We start from the raw sequence: 27041 nt of genomic DNA, 5'->3' as shown, positions 1-27041 counted from the left end.
CGGGACAAGCCGCACATCGGTTTCCTCAATGTTGGTGGATGGGCTATGAGACAAGATGTGAAAGGTTTTCAAAACTCGCTTTCCAGAGAAACTGTTGATAAATCTCTAAATTATGATATATTCTGTTGCGCTGAAACTGTTTGGAGAGATACACACCATTTTAATATTACAGGGTACAAATGTACATATATAAAAACAGAAAAACCCCAGTTATAATGTCAGAAGAGGCAGTGGTGGTGTATGCATTTTTACCAACAATATAAATACGTTATCCTTGAGACTAGGTGTAACGGACCTCAACGAGTCAATACTAAAACTGTCCCAGAATTTGTTATGAAAGACGATGAAGCAATGAAAAAATGTTTAACGACTATTGACGAAATAGAACATGACTTAGAGGTCTTCTTAGATGGTAACCAGGCATACAGTCGCATTACAAAGTTAATCGAAAGTGAAATGGAGGCTTAGCTACCAAAATTGAACGTTAGAACTGGTACGGGGAGTATAAATTCTACACTGGAATGATGAGTTACAGAACCTCGTACACAAACGTAATGAGAGTGAAAGGTTATGGTTAAAGTGTAACGTTCATGTAAGTTTAAAGCGAATACATAAACAACCGGAAACCTTAACAAAATACTTAGACGTGATAAAGGACGATATCAAAAAATCAAACAAGACGAACTGTTTGACATGTGTAATAATTCCCCTAGCGATTTCTGGAATAAGATAGGCCAGCTAGGTATGCAAAAAGACAGACTAAATACCATACCAAATACAATGAGAGATGCAAATGGTAATACTACGAAAAACTCGAGTGAATCTCCAAAGGTATGGTACGACTCCTTCCAGAACCTTCAAAGCTCTGACATGACAGACGTTACTGATGGAAAAGGAAATATTAATAAGTTGTTGGGACCCAAACTTGATATTGACAGCAGTCTATTGAATTAACCAATATCACGTCAAGATGTTGAACAAAGCGGCTGGTATTGACAATATACAGAGCAATGTTCGCAGAAACCCACCCTGTATTGACCTCTTACATACTATTACTGTTAATTGTTTTGATAATGGTAGAATTACGGATAGGTGGACTCAAAGTATTATTAACCCTATTCTAAAAACAAGAAAGGATCCACTAGATCCAAATAGTTATAGAGGAATTGCACTTATATCAATCCCATGTAAAATTTATGCCGACGTTTTAAACAATCGGTTGTCAAAATGGTTAGAAACAAATGAATTACTAGCAGATCAACAGATGGTTTTAGAAAGAACAGAAGTTGATTAAACCACCAGTATATATATTGTACTCTCTTTTGAATAACAGAAAGATCAAGAAAAAATCCACTATTGTAACTATGTTTTGTTGATATGAAAAAAACATTTGATTGTGAACAGAGATCTTTTATGGGCTAAGCTAGGACAGTTTTGTATAAATGGATGTTTTTTTAAATGCTATCAAATCATTATATTTTAACTATAAATGTAAAATTAGAGTAAATCGTGTTTTAACGCCACCCATGGATATGAAGCAAGGTCTGAAACAAGGTTGTAATGCCTCACTAACTATTTTTTCTATGTACATACATGATATAGCAAAATATATTAATGATTTGAAATGCGGTATAGATATTGAATCGTGTATTATCTCCATAATTTGTATGCGAATGCCATTGCACTCATTGCCCCCGACAAATAGTTCTATGCAACGGATGCTAGATGTTTTAAATAAATGGTGTAAAAAGTGGAAGATCGGAGTTAATCAAGACAAAACTAACAGTCCAATTTAGAAAGAATTCCTCCCCTATTACTGATTATAAAATTCCTGAGGTAACATAACTTTAACTCTGAATAGCAAACATAAGTACTTAGGACTCTGGTTTGAGGAACATTTATATTTGAATTTATCTGTCAGAGAACTCTGTAAATCTGCTAGCAGAGCATTTACAACTTTATTTATAAAATATTCACATGCCGGTGAAATGGCCTATGAAGTATGTAACACGTTACATACAACTTTAATTGAGCCGTTACTTTTTTATGGATGTGGATTATGGGGTATAAATAAATACCGAGAGTTTTCTGTCATACTACACAAAGCAAGTAGATATTTTCTAGGAGCCTCCCGTCGGGCAAGTAACTTAGCACGCAGAGGTGATATGGGATGGCACTCTTGCAATGTAAGTCAAGTTTTAGAAACGACACGTTTATTTTTAAGAATTAAGTATTATGATGATAACAGACTCATGAAAAAAGTGTATCCATGGTCCGTTAGTCTGAAAAAATCTTGGGATTCTAGAATTTTGAAAATGATTGATGACAAAAATTTGAATGAAAATGTAAACTCAACGTTTTCTGTTAAACGCAAGATTAGACGAGTGAAAGAAAAACTATTTATTTTAAATAGTTACTCAACATGTTTATCAAGATGGATGTGACATAGAGGTCCAGTGATATTTAATCCCTGACGAAGGGCTAAGCCCGAAAGCCTGGAAAAGAGTGACTTACAAGTTCATTAATATTATTGGGTTCCCTATAGGAACATATGTTTATAGACAATTAGTAATTATTTTAGATGCTGATGAATGGTACGAGTCTATATGGAATGATAGTGGTAATATAAATGGTAACAAGTTGAGAACTTTTAAATCAAATTTAATACCGGATTCATATGTCAAGCTTGTTAGACAAAAGATCAATCGAAGAGTACTTTTTAATTATAGATGTGGCTCTATACCTCTAGCAGTGGAAACTGGCAGATACTCCAAACCTGTGATTCCACTAGAGGAACGCTCATGTAAGATGTATACAAAATGTAACTGTACAGAAGATAAATTATACTTTTTAATTGAATGTAATGTATATAATCCTTATTTAATGAAGCAAATAATATAAGAAATGATTTTGCAAATCTAAATAACACTGACTTTACACATAGTTGTTTATAAAGTCTCAAGCAAAAGAGTGAGTAACCCACCTAACATAAACATTACATATAAAATACAACATGAAGCGGCAAAAAGAAGCCTCACAAAGGGGCAGCGTGTAATAAATTGACCAAATAGACAAATATGAAGTTTACTGTATACATACATGTACCTGAAAAAACCCAATTACACAGCAAATTAATTTGAGGCGATGCAGGGAATGGTGGGTGGGTAAACCAAAACAAACAAGTTCAATCAGCCAGGACGCTACGAAGAATGAAACTGAAGCTTTCAATACCAACAACTCTCTAAGACGTAATAGCTGATTGGTCAAAAGTTACTATGGACTGATTTGATAAATATATACTACGATACCTTATATTATATGATAAGACATCTAATTTGCACAAGTAAACACTATCGCTCTTCGAAGAAAAGCACGTTCCATAACTAGGTAAAAAGGAGGAATTACAAAAAATAACATATGGGAAAAGGCCTTATATCCTCACAATTGATATTGCAACATAACCACAAAACTATCACAAACTATCATTTATCATTACATATCAAATCATTTTTAAGCGCAAATCTAGCAGACATCTCATGGTTATGGTCTCTCGTGGTTGTTTGTCAGTCTCTCTGTTTATATATGAAGACTATTTGAGTGTTTGTTTGCATATTTCGGGATTTCCATAAATAATACACAAAATACCGATTATTTATGTAAAATGTAAACAGATTTATCTGTTAGGAGTTAAAACTTATTGATAAACTCATTATTTCAGCAATACATATTATGTGGAAATGTGGCATTAAGGTTAACATCTAATTAATACCAAGTCACTAAAACATTTCTATAACAGTATGTTTCACAGTCGGCTGATCATCTCTTCCGATTACATTTATAAATGTATGATGTAAGAACTCAAAATATAAACATTCACAGAAATATGAAACTAAACGAACGGTTGTAATGAGTGATAGTGTATTATGTTAGCATTAAAATAAACCCCTTCTAATTATAGCATGTAAAGGAGTAAAATATGCTTCTACATATTGCATTCATGGAAATAAAGATCTGTCAAGTCCTTCAAAATATGTAACAATATCTGGTAGCCATGATTTTTGAACGTTACATAATCACTTACTGTAGTACACGAAGGTATAAACAACAGTGACCATTTACACATTGATGTACATGAGTGAACATCTGACTATAAAGACATTGTAAAACATCGTGAATAACATTTTTTCTCAAAAAAATACTAAGTTACAACGCTTCCATATATCTATATGAAAATGTATTTATTGAAACATTCGTCTGTTATTGATTAATAGCACTCCCGAACCACTTTATGGTCGCTGTCGTCAGCATAGATTCAAATATATCTCTACCATTACAAAAACATAATTGTTCAGTTGTTAGATAGTTTAATTAATGTTTTGACTACCTATAATTTGAATATCGTCATAGCATGTAACTAATACATTATTGTATTACTATATTTAAACGCTCGCACTAGTGTAATACGCTTTTTTCATCAGACATTATAGGGTAAACATACATGCCAAAGTTTTAATGATACACTGTTTGAAAAGGAAATCATATATGCCGTTTCGCCGATTCATTAAATTGATTATGTCAAGAATACATAATATATATTTAAATCTAACAGGATGAAAAAAGCACACACACAAAAAAGAAAGAAAATAGTTAAATATGTTACAATACGGTGACCTTTTTCGCTCATATATTCTTTTGGTTGTTTATGTGACAGAACGGAAAGTGCATACATATATTTACATTAGTTGTTAGTTATATTCAACAATTATATACACGCTTACCCATACTCACACTAACTCTCACGTTATACATGTATCTTCAAACCTAATACTTAATATTTGATTGTCAATGAAAAAGTCGCATTACACATTAAAAAAAGCATATGCGCCATCAAAAGTAAAAAACAAATAAATTTTATGTTGGGAATTATTGAAAGTGAAAATCAGCATTTTAATACGAATTTAATATTTCGCAGTGGTATTTTGTGAAATTATTATTTTAATTCTAAAATATGAATATAAATATGGACCAAACACATTAATTTGTGTTAAATAAACATATTAACTTTGTATCATTGTAGCACACGATCTGATAGATATTGAAAAACTGACGTTTATACCACTATTGATCAGAATATTATTAACAGAATCATACATTATTATTTAGTATGAATTATCTTCAGTAAAAGTGTTAAAATGATCATTCACTTTTTAGAACGTTCATAGTTATATGAGTGCAGTAACGTAGACATTTAGCATACATTTTTATACTATTTATAAAAAAAACAAATTGTCAACATGAAGGCTAGATAAAATGGCAGTCTACATTACATAGCTTATATATAGATTGGACACATTTGAACTGGTAATGTAGCTGAACATGCACGATCAAATTATATCCGTTTTAATTATAATTATTGTTAATGCCAATGTCGGTAGATAACACTTACAAGTGACAAGAGGACGGAGTGTGAACTTTAAATTAAACTTCCACAATTACAAGGGATCTCTGGTATGTTAATGATAATATCACTTCACTCAACAATCTACAAACATATTTATACTAATGTCTATACGATATAGTATGTTTAAAATAGTTTTAATGTATATTAAGAAAAGTAGCGTAAAGGTTTTGCTGCATGACGATTTGCTTACAATATAAATAAGGATGAAGGAAACAACATCGTGAGTTAGATTACAACTCACTCAATGATTTATATTGAAACAGATTCGTCTTCTTTTTAATTATACAAAATTTGTCTTCATCTCTGCTACAGTAATTCGTCTTACGGGCCGTTTTCCCCCAACATCATCACCTTGTGTATGTATTTCTGTCATATCTGCAAATATTATTCTGAAAAGAGAAAAAAAAATCAACACATAAGGAGTGTCTATAGTAAGATAATAAGAGCAAAAACAGCATCGTTCGTTTTCCTCTTCTTATTCTACCAAATGTGGTTGACAGTGTCCATAAACACTGATGTCTGCATTGTATTAGGAAACGTGCTGACTTGGGTATACATTAGTTATTGTTTGTTACTTGAAGCAAATAACGTGTCTTATCTTAGTATGATAATTAACATTACAACGTCCGAAGCAACATACAAACTAATGTCGTTTAGTTTATTGTTAATGTCGTTATCACAACATCGTTAACTTGGTTTGTAAAAGTCTGAATTTTGTGACAGTTTTTGAACAATAAAGACGGGCATTTTAATTTCTATACGACTGGATACATCTTTCTATAATTTTGTTCTAAATATGATACAAGTTTTTACTACAGAATGATTTCATTTCTAATAACAGTGTAAATCAGTGAACAATTAAATTTCGTAGAACTCATAATGCTCTCCAAATGTTAATACTGAAAAACTAGTTTACCTGCCGGACGACCGAGTAGTCCTGGTAGTTGCTGTTTTGCTGCGTTTCATGAATGCACTTTCAAGTTTCTGTTGATTATCTAGTGGATAAGTTATCCACTTCCCAGCTTCCCCTTGGTATTGCCATACATCTGTATATGATTGATGGGGAAAATGTTAACCTCTACTCAAAATAAGAAAGATGAACGAACGACACACATGTGATAGCACCTTAAAAAATGATATTGCTTTATGATGAAATAAATTACACAGCACCATACATCTGTTTCGTTCTTATGTCCTCTAATTGGTGATGCTAGGGGCCAAAAAGGTGGAAAGACGAATTGGTATAAACTACTTTTGAACAGGAGGTGCGTAAACCCCTTAAGTATATGAATTTTAAAAATAAGGAGACCACTGGTAAATTTCAAATCAATAATGAGTAAAGTGTGTATGTCATGAACCTTTATGTAACTACTTAAAAGAGATTACTGTGGCTATCAAGGTTACGGTAAACAAGAGGAACTAACAGATAATTGCACCTGTAAAATTTGGTAATAGATGCAGTATGCCAACAATTCTAGGACTTAACGTGGATGTCAGAGATCAAAAACTTGCCGAAATCTAAATAGGTCTAAACACTTTTAAAAAGAAGAGGATGTGCGCAGAACTCCTAAATCATATGAGAGTGTTAATAGCTGATTTTTATACTCAATTAAATTCGTTTTCTAAGCATCCATCTATTAAAGTTTAACAACTATGCTTTATGACGTGAATGTGTGTACTTACATTCATTAAACGCATAGGACTCCAAACTAAAATGAGAATTAGCATACAATTGTATAAACTCCAATATTAGATGCATACAAAAGATCCTAAGAGCTATATTGGATAAATGAATATCATTTATATAACAAACCAAAAAAACATTTTTCTTAAAAATTCTTTTCCTTCAATAAAAAACATATAAATCAGAGTGTATATATAGGATAGTAGAGCAAACGAAGACAGCCTTAGTTATTAAATTAGATATCTCTTCCGCTATGTATAGGGGCAAACAAGGACAATCTTAGCATTATCTTATACATAATATCTCTCTTACACTATGTGTAGTTCGAACGTTGCATCAGCTCCATATCTGTATCTTCCCAGAGTTCCATCATCCCAACGAACCTGTTGAGAAGAATATGCATTTCTTAATGATTACCGGTTTCTTACACAATTTTTGCAACTTTCTACATTGCATTTTTATTTTATTTGAATAGTATTATATTAAGTATCATAACAAACAACTCAACATTTTACAGAAAATTCTATTTAAAAAAAAAAGAAAGTATTGCATTCCCTCCGTAATTGTTTTTAGTATTTTTTTTAACCATATTTTCACTTCTTCAGAAACCGTTATATTTTCATTAAACACGAGATAGTTAAACGTTGTTTTTAAGAAAATCAAATATGACCGAAATCTAATCTTCACTTCCATACACTAAGGGATCTAATCCATCTTGTTGAATATACTCAAAAAGAATTTAGTATTAACAGGACGGTATGAAAATGTCGCAATGCTAACATCCAAATGCTCTTTTTTGGATAATATATTATTAAAGAAATACACAATAACTAGATAAGAGTCAAAGCGGTAACCCTTTACAACATAGTGACGAACAGGGTTTTCTTTGTACATGTATATTCGACTTTGTTCATATCCACAAGGAGCCGTTTACTATTTATAGCATACCTAATAATACACTTCCCACATAATGAACCTTATTTATACAGAATGTCAACCCCAATGATGGCTACCAAATTATCATTTTTTCATACAATAGTGGAGATGTGCTGCCAAAAAACATGAATATTGACGCAAAGTTTATTAGAAAGACTCAAATGAAAATATGGCTTTGATCTAAATCCAATTTCCATATTGTCATCCTCATGAGCTAGATTCAAGGAAAATTTCAGCATACTCTCTCCTTTCATAAGTATTCAGATTTATACATATAATCATAATAATTCGAGGTTCTTATATACCTCTTTTATTACAGCCTAGTTCGTAGGTAGTCTCAAAGCGGTTCACAAATTATTATCCGTGGTTATAGGGCCTTTGCAACCAGCCAATATCTTTTTCAGCTCTCTGGCGAGCATACAGCCGGTGCTGCCATGTCGGCGCTCACAGCTAGCATTCTACAATTCTAGCACTTCCCAACCTCGTACTGAAGCGGAGTAAAGTATCTTGCTTAAAGATACAACACAGTGCCGTGATGTGACTCGAATCCGCGACCCTTCGGTCATGAGCCCGGCAACTAGACTATCGTGCCTCTAAAATATCAAAAACTACGTTTCTATTCGCAAATACCACAAGTTCATTGCGTGTTTGTCATTCAGCTCTGTTTTTTTTTATTAAGACCTACCTTCACATATCCGTTGTTTGTGGTCAGAAAAACTCTCCCTCGTACAGTATCTGATTTTATTTCCGCGGCTGTAGGAACTAAAACAGAAAGTACAGTGATATTTTTTAGCATCGACCATCGATTTAAGCTTACCCATTAATTCTGTCAATCTTGTCAGTTTCTTAACTATCTTAAGGATCCCCGTATCGCTGCCAAAAACTAAGTGTTGGAAACTGTTTTTTTCTGGTATGAATATAGCTTTGATAAATCATTTTTGAAAAGAAAACCATACCTTCACAATGGTATTTTTGAGAAATAAGAAGTTGAAATAACAAAATAAATCAACAACCGTGTTTATTTTGAGTGGTGTAAAAATATCTGTGGGGCTAGACCGGAATTCAAAAACCCGGACTTCAGATTATTATACCATCGCACCAACCAATTGAGCTACCTGGTCAATGGAAGTGTTCTACCCCGACTGTAATACATGTCCTAACGGAAGTAAATGGAAGGTTGCTGTATATAGGAAAAAGCACAGTGCAGTGGGATAGGGATCCTTAAGTTGAATAATCTTAAAACGCGCAAAGCAATGAATAGCTAAGCAATTATGTCGACGTGATAATTGACAAACACATATGTAGTCATATCTTGTAAGTCGTAACATGTATAGCCTAGAATATGACAAATGAAAGTGGAGAAAATATATATGAAAACAATCATATTGAGGTATTCCAAAACAATATATGATCTCTTACACGCCATATTGTCAATCACGGTACATCCAATTATGACGTTTTAATCAGGCTCAGCTGGTCACAAATTACTCTTAGGTAACACTTAGAAACGACATGATGGTGTGACTGTGTATCAGCAGTGCGGAGGTGAAAGTGGCATGCGTCAAATTTTCTGTTCATGCTGCACACATCTGTGAATTTTCGTGACAAAAATATGATCCAATCAGAAGAGTCGAGACAGCCATCAATCAGACAGACCTACAGACTCGAAGACATACATAGATCAAACGTCTAGTATTTTATTTGCGCTGGTATGATGCAAAAACCTAACTCATAATCATACTTACAGTATGATGTAACATCAAAACGTTAGGGTATAAGGAGCTTTAAGTTACCACCTTGGTTAAGTTTATACAACGCCCAATTTCTTACCCTTGATAACTTCTACTCCCACTTCAATGAGCGAGCCCTTGCTCAGTCGTCGGGGTTCCTGCACGATATCTAGATTTAGATTCATCTTTTCCGTGCTGTAGTCCAGGAAACTGAACATCCCGGCGTCCCATTCTACTTTGATCGTGCCTAAATGAGTTTTAACAAAATTCATAATTGTACAAAATGTTATAACGATCATATTTGTATGACTTAGTTGTGTTTTAAGGAAGCATATTTAACGATGTCAACACCAGAAAACAGCGTTACCCATGATATTTATAATCTATCATTCATGTGTTATGTAAACATCGATATCTTAACCCGAGGGTGAGATATTTAAAATATCTCAATAGACTTTGCCGATGTTTCTGTCTGAATCACACAGGAGTGATTAATTATTATTTCTTTTGTAGAAATATGTTGTTTCGGTGTACTCAATACATGGCACCATCATAAAGCGCTTAAAATGAGGAACACAACTGTTGACGTTTCCCCGGCTACACTGCAAAAAGTGATAACATAATGGTGACATTTTGAGAATAATAGCGCGTGTGAGCTGTCTTTCTATAAAATTTTGTATATACTTACTAGTGTACAGTTTTGTATATAACTACCAGTGTATAGGTTTGTATATACCTACCTGTGTACCGGTTTATTCTACCTACCTGTGTACCGGTTTATTATACCCAGCTGGTTACCGGTTTGTATACAACCTACCTGTGTACATTTGTGTATATAAATACCTGTGTACAGTTTTGTATATACCTACCAGTGTACCGCTTTGTATGTAACTACCAATGTAAAATTTTGTATATACCTCCCAGTGTACTGCTCTGTATATACCTACCAGTGCACATTTTTGTATATAACTACCAGTGAAAATTTTGCATATACCTTCCAGTGTACAGTTTTGTATATACCTACAATGTACCAGATAACCGGTTTCATATATACCTTCCTGTGTACAGTTTTGTACCGGTTTGATATATATACCTACCAGACTAATTACCGGTTTGTATATACCTCTCAGTGTACAGTGTTTTATTTACCTACCAGAGTACTAGTTTGTATATACCTACCAGTGTACCTGTGTGATATGAACCTACTAGTGTACCGTTTTGTATATACCTACCAGTGTACCTGTGTGATATTAACCAAACAGTGTACCGTTTTGTATTTACCTACCAGTGTACCTGTGTGATATCAACCTACCAGTGTACCGTTTTGTATATACCTACCAGTGTACCTGTGTGTTATTAACCTACCAGTGTACCGTTTTGTATTTACCTACCAGTGTAGTTTTTATATCACCCTACCTGTGTACAGTTTTTATATCAACCTATCAGTGTACAGCTTATTATAGTTTTGTATATACCTACCAGTGTACAGTTTTTATATCACCCTACCAGTGTACAGGTTTTATATCAACCTACCAGTATACAGTTTTCATATCAACCTACAGTGTACATTTTAGTATACAGTTTTGTATATACCTACCAGTGTACAGTTTGTATATCACCCTACCAGTGTACAGGTTTTATATCAACCTACCAGTGTACAGTTTTCATATCAACCTACCAGTGTACATTTTAAAATACAGTTTTGTAAATACCTACCAGTGTACAGTTTGTATATCACCCTACCAGTGTAAAGGTTTTATATCAACCTACCAGTGTACAGTTACCGTACCCATCAACACTTTTAGGTAACATCTGTGTGATTGTGTTGAACATGCTGTGTAGATAAACAGCGATGTTTTATATCATGAGCTATTTATAGATACCGATGTGGTTTGGGTGAATACACGTGCGCTCATAGTATTGTTTGGTTATATGGGGTTTTATACAATAAGTACCAGGGTTATATGACATTTTACAACACTATATCACTATTATTTAGTATTGTTTATACTAAATAGTGTCCTTATACAGGGGAGCTGGTATCAGTTAATTAGAAGGAACGCACGGGTTAGTGGGTGTTAAATATTAAGGCGTCGTATGCCGTACTTTTGGGAAGTATATAGTTAAGCTTTTCAATCACATATTTATATTAAATCAAGTCAGTTTCATTGTTGTAAATAGTATAGGGTATCATGATATCATTATTCAGTGGGTTATTTGTATTATATTGTAGTTTACTCCCAGTACAAGTGTGACATGTCAGTCTGCACTTAAGGATTGATACAGAGGTATTTTAGTGGGGAAGATGACCAAGCTAAGTGGTGGTAGAATGCTGTAGCTGACAGAAAGGGACCCGACCAACACCTGAAAGAAGAAGGTTGTGACCCTATCTACTCTGTGTATTCTGACTATGCATACCGTGGTGACCGGACGTGGTGCCTGCGTGGTATATGTGTGGGGTTCTGTGGTGGACTGGTGTTATTAGGCTGAGGGGCAGCCTGTTGCTTGGACACACTCTAAGGTGGATATCTGCCCACCTGTGTAGATTGGTGGCTTCAAGGATATTGTATACTAAGATGGTAGCTGCCCATTGATATGATGTTCTCTGTATAAATACGTGTAATTAACTGTGTGAATGTGAGTGTGGATGTAATATACTTTTGTTCTTAATGTATGTGGTAATTAAATATTGTAAATAATGTAAATACAGTGTGTTGTGTTTCTATTCCTTCATGAGAGTTTACAATATGCTCATCCCGTTACAAGTGTACAGTTTTGTATATACCTACCAGTGTACAGTTTGTATATCAACCTACCAGTGTACAGTTTTCATATCATTCTATCAGTGTACAGTTTAGTATACAGTTTTGTATATACCTACCAGTGTACAGGTTTTATATCACCCTACCAGTGTACAGTTTTTATATCACCCTACCAGTGTACAGTTTTTATATCAACCTACCACTGTACAGTTTTTATATCACCCTACCAGTGTACAGGTTTTATATCAACCTACCAGTGTACAGTTTTTTTTATCAACCTACCAGTGTACAGTTTTCATATCATTATATCAGTGTACAGTTTAGTATACAGTTTTGTATATATCTACCAGTGTACAGTTTTTATATCACACTACCAGTGTACAGTTTTTATATCAACCTACCAGTGTACAGTTTTTATATCAACCTACCAGTGTACGACTTTTTATATACCTACCAGGGTACCTGTGTGATATTCACCTACCAGTGTATAGTTTTTATAGCAACCTATCAGTGTACAGTTTTGATATAACTCTACCAGTGTACAGTTTTAATAGCAACCTACCTGTAGACTTTTGTTGAATCACTGTTCCATACTCTTTACTATCTCCTGAGTGTGATGACATGAAATCTGCTGGAATGGACACACGACTTCCAATGGGAGGCAGATTTAAATCAGGATATTCTATGTCGTTCAATTCTTCAGATTTTTCGAGTTCTGTCGTAATCATAGTCTGTAAAGTTAACAAAATAATATGAATTTAAATCTAATATCTATACCATTATGCTTAAATAATCCCTTATGCATTTGTGGAAATAATGCAATAATTGGATAATTTCTTTTCAATTTCTGATACAGTTTGTTACTTATTTTCATTACAAAAACTCTTGCCTAAGGAAAATGCCGATTTCGTACTTGTTTACCATTAGGTTTACTTTTATAGTAAAGCATATAACAAATAAATTTAACAGCATGTAGTCAGATAACAAACCAACATTTCGTATACCTCTACACGGGAGAAATGAATGTTCTTCAAGTATTCTTCTTAATTCTGATACTGATGAGGGGTTTTTAAATTCTATATATAATGATTCTGAAATAACATAGAAATAATGCTAATGGATATTAACATCATTAATAGAAAAGCGGTTAAGTTCCGCGAGTACGTTTGTTCGCTCTTGTACATCTAACGTTGATTTCGTCAGAAATGTCATTTGCGAAATACTTTTTGTTGAGTTGTTTCTGAATAAAAATTCGTGATAAACTAGTTCAATTCGCCATCGTTTGACTGCAAAACATATACAGTTTATACTAATTGCAGTGTCATGAAATGAACATCTAACGCCGATTCAACAAAAGACACAGATTGTGAAACAATAACACACCACATCGGCCTCAGTGAATGATACGCCATCGAAGCTACTTGGTACCAATCCTGCTGTTTCTCTTCCTATCACTTCTTGGTATTGATTCTCAAACCCAGTGTCTCTGGATACTCCAATCACTTTTGCGATGGTGTACTGAAAAAAAATTAAGTATCACATGTCGTAAACAGTCAATATTTGTTCAGTTGTAAAACCAGGAGGATGGTCACATTTTGTCAGGTACGCATAGAAATCGGAAGAAGAATACTGTATTTTTATTGATAAAATTTTATTTAACTATTGAGAAGTATACGGTTGCAAGCAAAGATAATATACTAATGTGCGATAAATTAGTCATGTCAGGTTTACGTATGCAAGTTTACCATGCTCAAACGTAGGAAAAGTTCACCATACAAAAGAAGAACTCCCAAAAAGACTCGGACATTTATCAGTTTGTGAACACAAGATCTAATATGAATATCTTACGTGTAACAGAAAGTGCTTCTTTATGGAGCTAAGATCATCCATCTCTACTATGCTGCCGTCCGCATGTCCAACCATGTCAGCCATAAAGGTCTTCAGTGAGAAAGATGAAGAGAATTAAACGTGAAATTCATTTAAATATAGAAGATTACTATGATCGCTTCATCTTATGTTTTGATCATATATCTGACACAAATTATAGTATGTAGGCTAAAAGTTTCCATTATGAAAACCAATTAATCAACATCGATACGATTATCTGATACACTGAAACATCATCACAACTTGTAAATACGCATAACTAAGCACCATTCCGTACTGATCTGACATATAGTTATTAAATTGCGTTGTATTCCTCGTTCACCTACTGAATGAGATGGTTTAAACTAAGAAAGTGTCTGATGCTACCTTTTGCAATGTTTATGTTATATATCATAGCGGCTTCTTTGTCATTGAAAAGCATTATTGTATTACCTTTGAATATCAGAGCATGTGTTTCAGTGTACCTTTTTAAATGTGTCATAAGTTATCGTGTACCATTTTAAATGTGTCATAAATTATCGTGTACCATTTTAAATGCGTCATCAAATCTTGTGTAACTTTCAAATCAGCATTTAGAGCATAGAACATGTTTACAAAGGAGCTACAAATCACATGAAAGTAGCATATAACCATAACTGAATAAATCATATTGATCAGTAAGTCAGTAACCTACTCTGTTAATTGCTTGGCCAACAGGAATACAGACGACCTTGTAGCCATGATGCCTCATGTCGTCCATGGCAAGCAGAACATTTTCTTTGACCTGCAGATAAACAAAATAATTATACAATTCAAATTGTATCTTTTAAAATTTGACACTCAATCGTTTCGTCTAAATTTCTGTATCTAAAATCTATACAATGATGTTCATATGAATATGTTACATTTCAACCGCTACATCTGCCAGACATTTGAACTTTTGAAAAAGTACACCATTTGCAAATATATTAGGTCGCATATTTAAACATATAACAAGCTAAACAAATGTAGGCAAAGCAGTTATACATTTCTATTATTGGTTTTGTTTTAAGAAAACAATGTTAGTTGTAATTGTTCATGAAAATGAATGTCTGGAAAATTGAAAATACATTCTATTAGAATTTGTTTTCGAGTAGAAAACACAAGACAAACTGTTATGTTATAGTTAATACATAATATTTTAAAAGATTAATATATCTACCATAAGTAGACTCATTAAGTTATTTATGACAATCCATTCTTAAACAGTGTCCTGCACTTCTCTTTATTCATCTCAGTCAACTACCAACGGACCAATTAATTTGACTTTTAGCACTTTATGACAAGATGGTGGTGCCCAATGAAGAACACTTAACATCAGTTCATCGGTACATCGTTATCGAAAAGGTGTGCTGCCATGGCTCATATCTCAAGGAAATATATCAAATAATCTCACAATTACTTCCACAAAAGTACTCCGACATAATTACTTGCTCAAAATAATTATGATGTAAATGCAAAACTGACGAAACCAAGGTGCTGTATCAAAATTGAAAATTATTTATTCTTCGAAACTTTTGTCATACAAGAATTGAGTATTGTCGATATTGCAAGAACCTTGCCAAAACCCTGGTCCGTTTACAATCAATGTAGTGTAGCTTGAGGAACACTGTGATGTTGATTAGAAGGATACAGGAAATCTGATGAAAGCTATCATATCATCAATACACAATCAAACCTGATATCGACACCAAATGACAACATAATAACTCTCGCTCATGTCGATCCCTTAAATAATGAGTACAAGTACCAGTTAAGTGTTCTTTACGTTTAAAAAAATGCTGTGATGAGAGTACCATGTATAATATTATGTTCAAATAAAACTTTTACCGTTGGAGATTTCACTGCAAACTCGATTTCCTGGTGTTGGAATCTACTATCATCGGTAGGTCGCCCATCTGTCAAGATGATAACTCTAGGTGGGATCTGATATCTGGCTATAGACGTTGTACCACCTTCAAACAAATAAACCAATAATTATAGTTTTCTTAAATAATACATAATAGTGGTTATTTATGTCGTGAAGTCAAAATATCATATATTCAAAAACGCCATATCTTCGAGGATTGTTAAGTTCGCATTTGTGGGATGAATGGACCGAGGAGTTTAAATAAGGAGTTTAAAACCTAAATATTAATGTCAAATGATACTGTACAATATTTCTAAATATGGAGACAACCATAATAATCTACAAATATATTTGCATCAATGTTTTGTTTTTACAAAATCATGTATAGTGTATTTATAAAGTTGAATGTTAGTTTTATTTGGTCTGAAAACAAGCGACATGCCCGAGTTCGCCACTTGCTGTATGTGTGTATATTTGCTGCTTACCTCTGAGATGTAACTCCATCATACTCAGCAGTGTTCCCAGGCACATTGGCGACGATCCTCCGGGTTCAATATTTTCTAACATATTCAAAATGATCAGTTTAAAATATATTCTATGCAAATGCACATGTATTGGAGTAATAACATGTACATAGTTTCAGAACTTCGCCAATAATATTATCATCCAGGCATAGATGAAATATAATTAATGAAGTTAACCTGTAAAAATTAATTTGTAATTAGTTCTTATCTTAAAAACTTATCTCACCTTTACACCTGTTTTACCTGCCTTACCTATCTTATCGTACAGTTTCCTATAGTCCATGGTCAAATGCTGCAATATCATTGGATTTCTTCCGAACACAACAAGAGCAAGATTTTCCTCTATATTCTTTTCAGCTGCAACAGTTTCTACGACTGCAAAATCACACCAACGTAGTTAGTCATATATCTCAAATATGGTTATGGAAAAACTTGAAAAGATAAGCGCATATAATTAATGGGTACATAGACTTTAGCGAAATTTTGTGATATGTCAATTTCACTTCAAAGCAATATAAGACCATGTCCATGAGTGCAGGATAGGGAAATTCTACCTGAGAGGTTTTCAAATTTGGTAATTTTTCATCCAGGCTTTGCCGAGTTTTTTTTTGAAAATCCCGAGGGTGGATTTTTCCCTATCTTACACCCTCGGGCATGAAAAAGTATTTTTCTTTCATTCCATTACCAGAAAAAGCTCAGAAACATTGCAAAAAAGCCGTTTTGACTGGCTACTATTATGAAAATATAAAATTTTCCAGAGTTTTTTTTATGAAAACGAAGCTGTCAGCGAGATTAAGCATACTCCATATTTGAAAACAAATGTTGCGTAGGAAAAAAGGCTCATCTTTCAAACGTGAACGGTATATATATCTTAAAATATTATTTTTTTCATCACGTCACCTTTTCCGCATTGGAGCATCGGAAATTTCCAAATTCGTGACGTGACGTCAATGTTGAGCTATTGTGACGTCACGTCACGTAAAATGGGGTGTACTATAGACATTTTCTTAAATCCTTTTCTTACCCTGGACACCTCTACGTTACACACACGGAAATGATAGAAAAAAGTTAACAACACCGGAGCAGAACATGTATATTGCACATGCAGTATAAGAATCCTCCAGGAATTGAAATTCGGAACTCCTTGAAATATAACATCTTGATGTGCATACTTACATTCCACAATGCTATGACAAGCTGATTTCATTTGCTCAAATGATTTTTCGCCCATACTCGAGGAAGCGTCTACCAACAACACAGTATCGATGCCATTCCCTTTCGCCTCCTGACTGCTGTTCTCAATACCTTGATAATTTAACATAAATACACATAGAATTATCACAGGAATATCCCATGTGTAAGTAAGACACGCTTATGACAATCACAGATTATCCGAAAAATCAACAACAACAATCCTCTGTGCTGATGATTCATACTAGTACGTTTTTTTTTAAAAAAAAAGGACTCTAAACTTGTGACTTATAACCTAATTACCCTGGTATGAAAATATTGCCATGTGACGTCATAGGAATCATCGTTTGTAGGGCAATATTTCATATTTAAATTCATGAAGAAAATGTTAACAAACACGGGTTGTATTTTTCTGCTACGTACTTTTTTTGTTCTTGTTCAGGAGTTCGATTAATGACGCATTTGTATCCAGTCCAACTCTCCGCAACATTTTTTCGGCATCAAGGCCTGGCACGTAACTGTTATCTGGAGAGTACATAACGGTCATATTACGTATAACCGACACAATATAATACAAACAATATGACCATAAAATGCATATTCAAATACAACTTTATTTCTATTAGTCACTATTGTTCTCTTGATCTTTTAGAGAATTATAATAAAGGTTTTCGAAATGGAATAAAAAAAAAAATCAAGATAATAAAGTACATGAAAACACCATCAATTTGACACACGAGTGAAATAAATATGATACTTTACAGAATGTTGCAAGGACATTTAGAAAAAAAACACCGCTTGTATTATAATCGTCAATCGTTATAAATATGCATAATCACCAGACTCTAAACTCCATTCTAGATCCTCCGGCGTGATTGTACGGACAGAACCATCAGTGTCAACTTCCAGATCACAAACGTCTGCTGATCCGGTAGTGTCTGAATGAAGACAGCAAACCTAAGTTTCGGCCCGAAGTACCATCCGTTATCTATGGTATCCGTTATTTATATCAAACGATCTCGGCGTTGTTTTATAAAACGTTTATTAATACATTTTACAACGTTTATTAATACATTTTACAACTTTTAAGTAAGCGTCTGTGTTATTCAGTTTGAATCGGGAAGAATACATCTTCCTTTGAATATTATTTTGTAATCACAAATTGTAATATTTGATATCTCAATGTTGACCTAGAGTTCATTTTATTGATCCCATCGCCATCAAGTAAAGCTATAGTCATAAAACTGTTCTGGAATTAAACCCGTGAAATTGTTTGGTTTATAAATCCTTTTGCAATGTATATGTCAGGTTTGCTTGACGACCAATGGTCATTAAAATACGAAGTACTATGGAAGTATTTCAGAAATTTATGTTAGTAACAACGAAATGGCATTCAGTACTGTAACGGGCTGCTTTATGAGGCTGTAACAAATGTAGCCCTTTAAATAAAATATCGAGGGTGTATAGTGTACCAACCTGTCACCCGTGATTCTGTAAGGGATGTAGAACAAGACACTTCAGAGCCATCACGGTCTAGTTCCTGAGGACTCACTGCTATACGTGTACCCTGTTCTCCGTGATGTGGAGCCGTTTCAGCAATCACTACGTCGTCCTGCTCTGTCTTCACAGTTTCGGGGTTTTCAGTATCATTCGTTACATCTTGCTTTTTCCGGTTGAAAATTCGTGACAATAGTGACGGATCAGTAATGCCGTCAGTCTCAAGATCAACATCTCCGCGTTGCTCCATCATTGATATTGTCTTCTCAAGTAATAGTTCGTCGTCCACATATCTTGTCCTGTCTTTTGCGTCTACCTGTCCATGCTGATCCTTAATGGCTAAATCTTTGTCCGCCTTCTGTCTTTTGTCCGTCTTCAATAATAGGTCTTGCTGAGGCTCAACCGTCGGTGTCTGACACGCGAGTTGATTCTGACTGATAGCATGATTTAGTCCCATAGCGGTGCCTTCTTTAGGCTTATTTTGAGGTGATTCACGATCTGCGATCCTTTTTTCTGTGTATCGCTGTTCTTGTTCTGTTTTCGCTGGCCTTGGGTTTAATACTTTAACGCCGCTCCTGGATACCGGGCTAGAACTGTCATGACTCCTCGATGAACCATCTGGATGTCCCTGCACTTTATTTTTTCGCTTACTTTGATCTTGTTTCCGTTTCGTTTTCGTTGACATTTGTTTGATTAAAGTTCTTTTTAAACACTTTCCTTCGACATCGTCGTCGTTTGACCCGGTGCTCTCTTTTCTCCGGTGTCCTAACTTATATGTTTCATATTCAAAGGGTGGAATATGACAACTAGGTGTTTCCTGTAGCTGAAACCTGGAAAAACTGTACTTGGTATGGCAATGGTTGCGATTCTTTACAGGTATATAAGAATTACTAGTCGGTTGTCCAGGCTGATCTGGTCGAGGTGCAAACCATTGGTCTGCTAGCCCAAAATTCTCGCTATCATTTGGCATTTCTAAGTTATCTTCATCCGTTGAGGTAGAGAAATGTCCACGGATTTCATTCGACATTTGTCGGCGAGTATACTTTAAAAAATGCGACCGCTCGCCAAAGATTTTTTGTCGGGAGGTACGTCGATATCTACGTTCATTTATACATGAACAGGTGTGCAAATTTAAGATAGATTGTTTGATATCGCTCAAGTCATTTTTTATTCCTTTCATGAATGTGCTGTCGGTGTATAAATTAAACACTCTGTGAAAAAAACCCATGTATATTTATGAATACATTCATGAATGGATAAATGTTAAAAAAAAACATTAAATGTGTTATTTTACAATTATATATCAGATGGTTTTTTTCTTTTAATTTGTATTATCGATATCAAATTCCAAACTTAATGTGCATAAATACTCACCCCGCTGAGCACTGTGAAAACGAAAGCAAAATGCACACAGTCAATCCATGAACATATTAATTCATGTATTGTCGTTGTTTCAAATTCATTAAAAAATATTTACCTGTTGCTATTACAGGTGAACCATTAATAGCGTTTAGATTGTCGTTAAATCATTATATTTCGTTTATTGTTATACTTGCTTTAAGACTCAAATTGAATACGATTAGTAAAACGTGTATCATACTCCTACCCATTACTCAGAGTTTCCAAATAGTTTGGCCATGTTACAGGTAATACTGTTTCTTAGTAGGAAATATTATCAATACAAAAGACATAACTCTTTTTAATTCACAAACCGTTATTCATTTACATCAGACGATATACACTTAAAACTTACACTTGATTTTTTCATGCTGTCCGTTTCTAACCCCGAATCAGTACAGGCACTTTCTGGCAGTGAGCCTGCATCTGCAATCTCCTTCAGTACAAAACCATCCAGACAAGTGTCTTTCAACATGTCTGTCTGTAGCTCGTCCATACTGAACGTAGCTTTTTCTTTTAACCTTTTGAAATCGACATCAGTTAGAACGGAAAAGCGGAGGGTCTTTCTCTCAGTGTTAATGTGCTTGAGGAAAGCATTATACTTTCTCCGCATATTTTCCCATATAATCCGTATCAATGACTTGTCAGAAGTAAATCTTTTGTTACTCTTCAGGAATTTTTTACTCGATGAACTTGGTTCCGAAGAGTATGTGATGACCAGTTCCTTGTACCACATTCCAATTTCCCCGAGCTTGATATCTGAAATAAGGGAGATGTAAGAAGAAGGACATAGCCGAATTGAACCATTGATATTAAAATTCATTTTCTATAAAACTACTGGGTACTTTATGTAGTGCTTTGCTTCAATCTGATTAAAATCATATCCTACGTTCTCTACGTTTACGTAGAGAACGTAGGATATGATTTTAATCAGATTGTCCTTTGCTTGAGAAAGATCTTTGGTATGATTTGGTGGTATCTTTTTGCATGCAAACCGTATTCGGTTGGATTGTACGAATGCATATAGCACATACCTAACAACAGTAATGTATATGATTTCTTATCTGTCCGGGTACAATTATTTATATTTGTCTGCCACTCATGTTGCCGCTATACCAGTAGGTCTGCAACATCTATTGCAATTTACTCTTAATTTTTTTTATTGCAAAACGAGGGCACTTTGTGAGATCATTTCTTACGTCAAGAATATTCCAAGCTTTAGGGAACATCTGGAGATTGTTTTTATTACTTCAAGAATAATCCCAGCTGTTTTAATTATCATCTTCGATACGGCAATACGGAAATGACTTAGGATTGGCAAAGTTTTGGTACTTCATTCAGTTCACTGTATTATAGGTAAATAATATTTTGTAAATTGGATTTTCAAAGTGAGGATTTTTAGCCATATAAATGGCGTTGTGTTATACCCGTCAAGTTGTCTGCTATCCATACGTTTCGCTATTAGTTCAAGAATATCTTTGTTGAATCAATTCCTAAAATCTACTATCATATTATATATACCATCTTATTAAAAGTTTCCGTATAAGATCTGAAGTGACTTTTTATCCGATACCTGGGCGTTCATATTTACACATTTGTGAATTTCGAAGACGTCCTACTGTTGGATTGAGTAAAAGTCACAAGTATATAATGATACATACATGTAATAACGTTTTGTATATTAACTGTATCGTCAGAGAAACTTGTCTACTCTATAATGAAAGCTATACTTACATGGGTCTGGAGTTAGTTCCATAATTGTGTCACCTATCATAACATGCACTGTCTCCTCTGGTGAGTGTCCTTCAGCTTTTGGTTCGTTACCATGGGGAAAATTGATAGGGTCTTCCGCCATGTTTTAGGCCGAAAATATGTATGATCCTCCACACCGGACACTAAAATGTTTAAAAACAGTACAAACATGTAAACATATTATGCTAGCAACCTAAATAGCGACTTATATATGGATCATCTGAATGACACACCAGCATGTAGATGACACACCAGCATGTAGATGTGGACATGAAAATGAAAATGCATTTCATATTATATTTAAATGCCCACTCTATAACAACATTAGAAAGCAATTAGTAATAAAAAAATCTCAATTTCGTATAACTGGTAATCATGTTAATTTTAATCTAAAAACTCTATTAAATGGATGCTTAATGTGCAGCGTTGATATTAACATATCCATTTTACAAAGTATATCTGACTACATTTGTCAAACTTGTTATGTAATTTCTCTCACAGCAATACTTAACATTGAAAGTGATGCTATTATTTATAGTGTCATGATCAATCTGCTAATAAGTATTGATGCTGGTGTTTATCTATCTTCACAACATCTCTGGTATTCAGCTGGACTGGATGGTATTTATGAGTGTTCTATTATATAACCTGTTCTAACTACTTCATAGTAACATGAATATTCTATAGTGCTTTGTTAAATACATTTTTATGAGAATCAACTCCAATAATATATAATAATAACTACAATTTCCTATATGAATCCATATCATATTCTGAAATCTTACAAAATGTTTATTTCTTGGTAGCTTATCCTATATATCCAGTGGGTGGATGGCCAATGTGTTTATACACGGAGACTTTTGGGCCTGTATCCCTTGGGTTTTATGTAGGATGAGTTGTCAATAAATATACATGATTTATTTAATTGTTAATATCTAAAACTTAAACAGAAAATATTTAAATAAAAGTTGTAAAATGTTTTCACAAGCTAAATTGGAGTTATCTCCCCTGCACTGTTTAATTGGATTGTTATGACAGAATACATGTAATGTTAATGTTTGTAAATATAAGTCTGGAAAAGACTTAAATAGGCATAGCCTGATGTCCAATCCAATTAACATTTATATATATAAAGTCAATAAAATCTGTTGAAATGAAAAAAATGTAAACATATAATATAAGTTAGAGTATGAACATCACATGTTAAATAAGTATGATAGCGGCTATCATACTTTATTTAAAATGTGATGTCCATATTATATCTCTGTTATCATATCTCAGTTCCTGATCATGATAATTCAAATAGTTATCGAGTCTATTTTTAAATCATGTATTCATTGATGGTGCTGATATCACATCATTATCCATATTAAAATGATATTTTGTGCATCATTATTGACAGATTTGCACGTATTGTACCAGCTAGTGAATTGGGAACGGACTTCGATCATTAACGTTGTACCTACTGGAACGCCAGTATCTATCTGGATCCAGAAAACCATTTTAACAGACGTTATAATGCAAGACATAACATTATAAAGTTCGATTTGAATTACATGAATGATATTATAATGAGGGGAATTCCCTTCACTTTCCTACAACTCTAACGTCCCGATCCCCATTCTAAGCACATTTAGGAGTGATATAAGCATTTGACAATAAGACCTTATTATTTTAACCTATTATATTACACAGTACAAGGATGGAATACTTATCATACATACAGTTTTCTTTCAGTTCTGAAATAGAGCTGGCCTAGCCAGCGGTTCGCACAGGTTCAGCCTTGCGTTGTATTTAACACTAGATCAGGACCAGTTAAGTTTGCGTGCGATTATCGACTGCATTAACCTGATGTAATGGTGGACGTAGGTCATAAAATGGGTATAACGGAGAGCATATAATAGTGACGTCATCACTTTTTGCGAGGTAAACATTGATCTTACACAGATCACAGGGGCACGTTACAAATGTCTGAAATACACACATATGCGATACTGATATGGGTCACAACACACATAAACATTAATCTTAAACTTGGTTATGCAGCGCTGGAAACGCCCATAAGTAATCCAATACTTGGTTATACAGCGCTGATGTATGTTTATTTGTGTTGTGACCCATATCAGTATAGCATATGTGTGTATTTCAGACATTTGTAACGTGCCCCTGTGCACAGATCAGCCTAGCAGATTTGACTGATCTTCGTCTGGTGGTTGAATTTGAATCCGTATGAAAATGACTCGGCGTCAGGTTAATTAGTTAAGTCAGCGTGTTACAACTTGACTTGTATATTATGTAACTGCATTTGAATAGTTTATTTAACTTTATTGTAAATTAAAAAGTATATGTATATTGTCGTATCACTCTCATAATCTCAAGTCACTGCGTACCTATATTGTCCAAATTAGAAAGTAGATTTATACAACAAGCTGTACAAATAAATTACGGTTATACTACTCGGTGCACAATTTCTTGAGCTAGAGTTCGAAATGAATGTTATAGCTATATTGAATCAGGTTTGGCCAAGGATATTTTATGTCAAATTACATTAAGATAAAGCTATAGAATAAAGTAGACAAAGGTCATTTTCATTCACTTTGTGGGCTCCATCTGAGGAAGCTTATTGTCAAGTATCACAACTCCATATGCCTTTCACTTCCTCAAAAGAAACTATTTGCAGTTTTTGCTATATTTGTCCCTGAGACCTTGAAAATAGGTTGAGGTATTTTTCAATAGCAAACTTTGTCGGGCTCATGTTGTTTGATAAGTTTGACATATTTGACCCCTGCCACCTTGAAAGAAGGTTGAGGTCATTTTCATTCGCAAACAACCAGCTAAATAATATGAATAGGTAATTTTCATTCACAAGCTCAATCCCTAGAAGTAACCAGACAAATATTAAGAATCCTTTCCTTTTAAGTTCTTCAGAAGTCGTTTGAAGTGTTTAACATATTTTACCCCTATGACCTTGATGGTAGGTCAAGGTCATTTCCCTTCTCAAACTTTGTCGGGCTCTTACCAACGAAGCTACCAGCCACATATCAAGATTATATACCTTTCAGTTCTTCAGAAGAAGTCGCTTTAAATATTTGACACTTTTGACCCCTGTGACCTTGAAAGTAGGTCAGAGTCATTTTCGTTCTCAAACTTTGTTCGCTTTTACCAACGAAGCTACCAGTCACATATTAAGATTATATTCCTTTCAGTTCTTCAGAGGAGTTGTTTTAAGTGGTTGACACGTTTGACCCTGTGACCTTGAAAGAAGGTCAAGGTCATTTTCGTTCTCAAACTTTGTAGGGCTCTTACCAACAAAGCTATCGCCCAAATAATATGACTCCATGCCTGTCCATTCTTCAGAAGAAGTCATTCAAAGGAAAAGTTGACGGACGCCGGACGTCGGACGGACGACAGACGCCGCGCCATGGCATAAGCTCATTTGCCATTCGGGCTGGTGAGCCAAAAAACATTTGATTACAAACTGTGTGAGCTACCAGGGAAAAAATATCGTTGAAGTTAAACCAGCAAAGATTGATCAAAATCTTAAGCTTGGACGATTTAAATGAGCTATTATGACAAACATTTAGTTTATTTAACTATGTGTTAATTTGGAAGTTGGAAATTATTTTCGAAAGGATTGCAGTATGAATATAAATCAAAGACAAATGAATAATAGATGTTGAAGAGGAGTTACATAGATTAAGAGATTTATGGTATTTGTGTCAGAATCGCAACATAGATGTAATTATCTTCATGAAAGTGAGGGGAGATTTTTCAAGAATGGAAAAAAAGAGCTTCTGCAAGAGAAAATCTTTTATAGTGAAAACTTTTATCTATATGTAAAGATTATTGCTTAGAATCGTATAACAAAACTTTGAAATACATTTCAAAAATTAGATTGCCATCACATCATTTCAGAATAGAAATACGTGTTTTTATTGTAAACGCAAAAAAAAAATGCAGCTTTATGGACTCTTAATTTGGAACTAAGCGTACGTGGTAGATAAATTGCGTATTTGTGTCAACTAAGATAGCAGATGAATCTTATTCAGTCCCTATATATGTACCAAGTGAAGGTAGGAAGGAAGGAAGGAAGGAAGGAAAAGGAAGAAAGGAAAGGGGATGGAGGGAAGAAGTGGAAGGAAGGAATATATTTTCCAGTTTCTATGATAAAATTATGCTTTAGTAATATGTCCTTGTAAGGTAGCCATTTTTTGCTCCCCTAAGGAAAGAAGATTTGTAATATGTGTCTCAGAGTCTCCTCAAGTTGCAATTGGATTTCCTGTCATCTAGCTTTATCAGTTCATCATAATTCAATTCTTATCAAAAATTTATCCCAGAATTTATAATCTGTA

At 34.1% G+C, this 27041-nt stretch overlaps 1 protein-coding gene across 1 annotated transcript; it reads right to left on the bottom strand.

The window, feature by feature from the left end:
• Positions 1-2645: 2645 nt before the first annotated feature.
• On the bottom strand, positions 2646-24529 carry LOC110445620. Its single transcript, XM_021490311.1, has 21 exons — positions 24414-24529; positions 22672-22832; positions 21293-21696; positions 20914-20924; positions 19519-20750; positions 18882-18980; positions 18466-18567; positions 18028-18156; positions 17104-17226; positions 16813-16887; positions 16309-16433; positions 15134-15223; positions 14422-14511; positions 13957-14091; positions 13136-13304; positions 9912-10058; positions 8767-8843; positions 7458-7528; positions 7145-7170; positions 6378-6507; positions 2646-5850 (listed from the first exon to the last, which is right to left on the bottom strand). Exons 2-21 carry the CDS (start codon positions 22790-22792, stop codon positions 5742-5744), a joined length of 3465 nt encoding a protein of 1154 aa, XP_021345986.1. The 5' UTR covers positions 22793-22832; positions 24414-24529; the 3' UTR covers positions 2646-5741.
• Between the last annotated feature and the right edge of the window lie 2512 nt (positions 24530-27041).

Source organism: Mizuhopecten yessoensis, unplaced genomic scaffold (genome assembly GCF_002113885.1).
Source record: "Mizuhopecten yessoensis strain PY_sf001 unplaced genomic scaffold, ASM211388v2 scaffold2329, whole genome shotgun sequence".
Lineage (NCBI taxonomy): Eukaryota > Metazoa > Mollusca > Bivalvia > Pectinida > Pectinidae > Mizuhopecten > Mizuhopecten yessoensis.
The sequence above is the reverse complement of the archived record's forward strand: the minus strand, read 5'-3'. Positions and strand labels throughout refer to the sequence as shown.

Coding starts and splice junctions, on each gene's coding strand:
- LOC110445620 (XM_021490311.1), bottom strand. CDS start 22,792: ATGGCGGAAGACCCTATCAATTTTCCCCATGGTAACGAACCAAAAGCT. Junction 21,697..22,671: donor GGAACTAACTCCAGACCCAT/GTAAGTATAGCT, acceptor CCCTTATTTCAG/ATATCAAGCTCGGGGAAATT. Junction 18,981..19,518: donor TACAGAATCACGGGTGACAG/GTTGGTACACTA, acceptor GTCTTCATTCAG/ACACTACCGGATCAGCAGAC.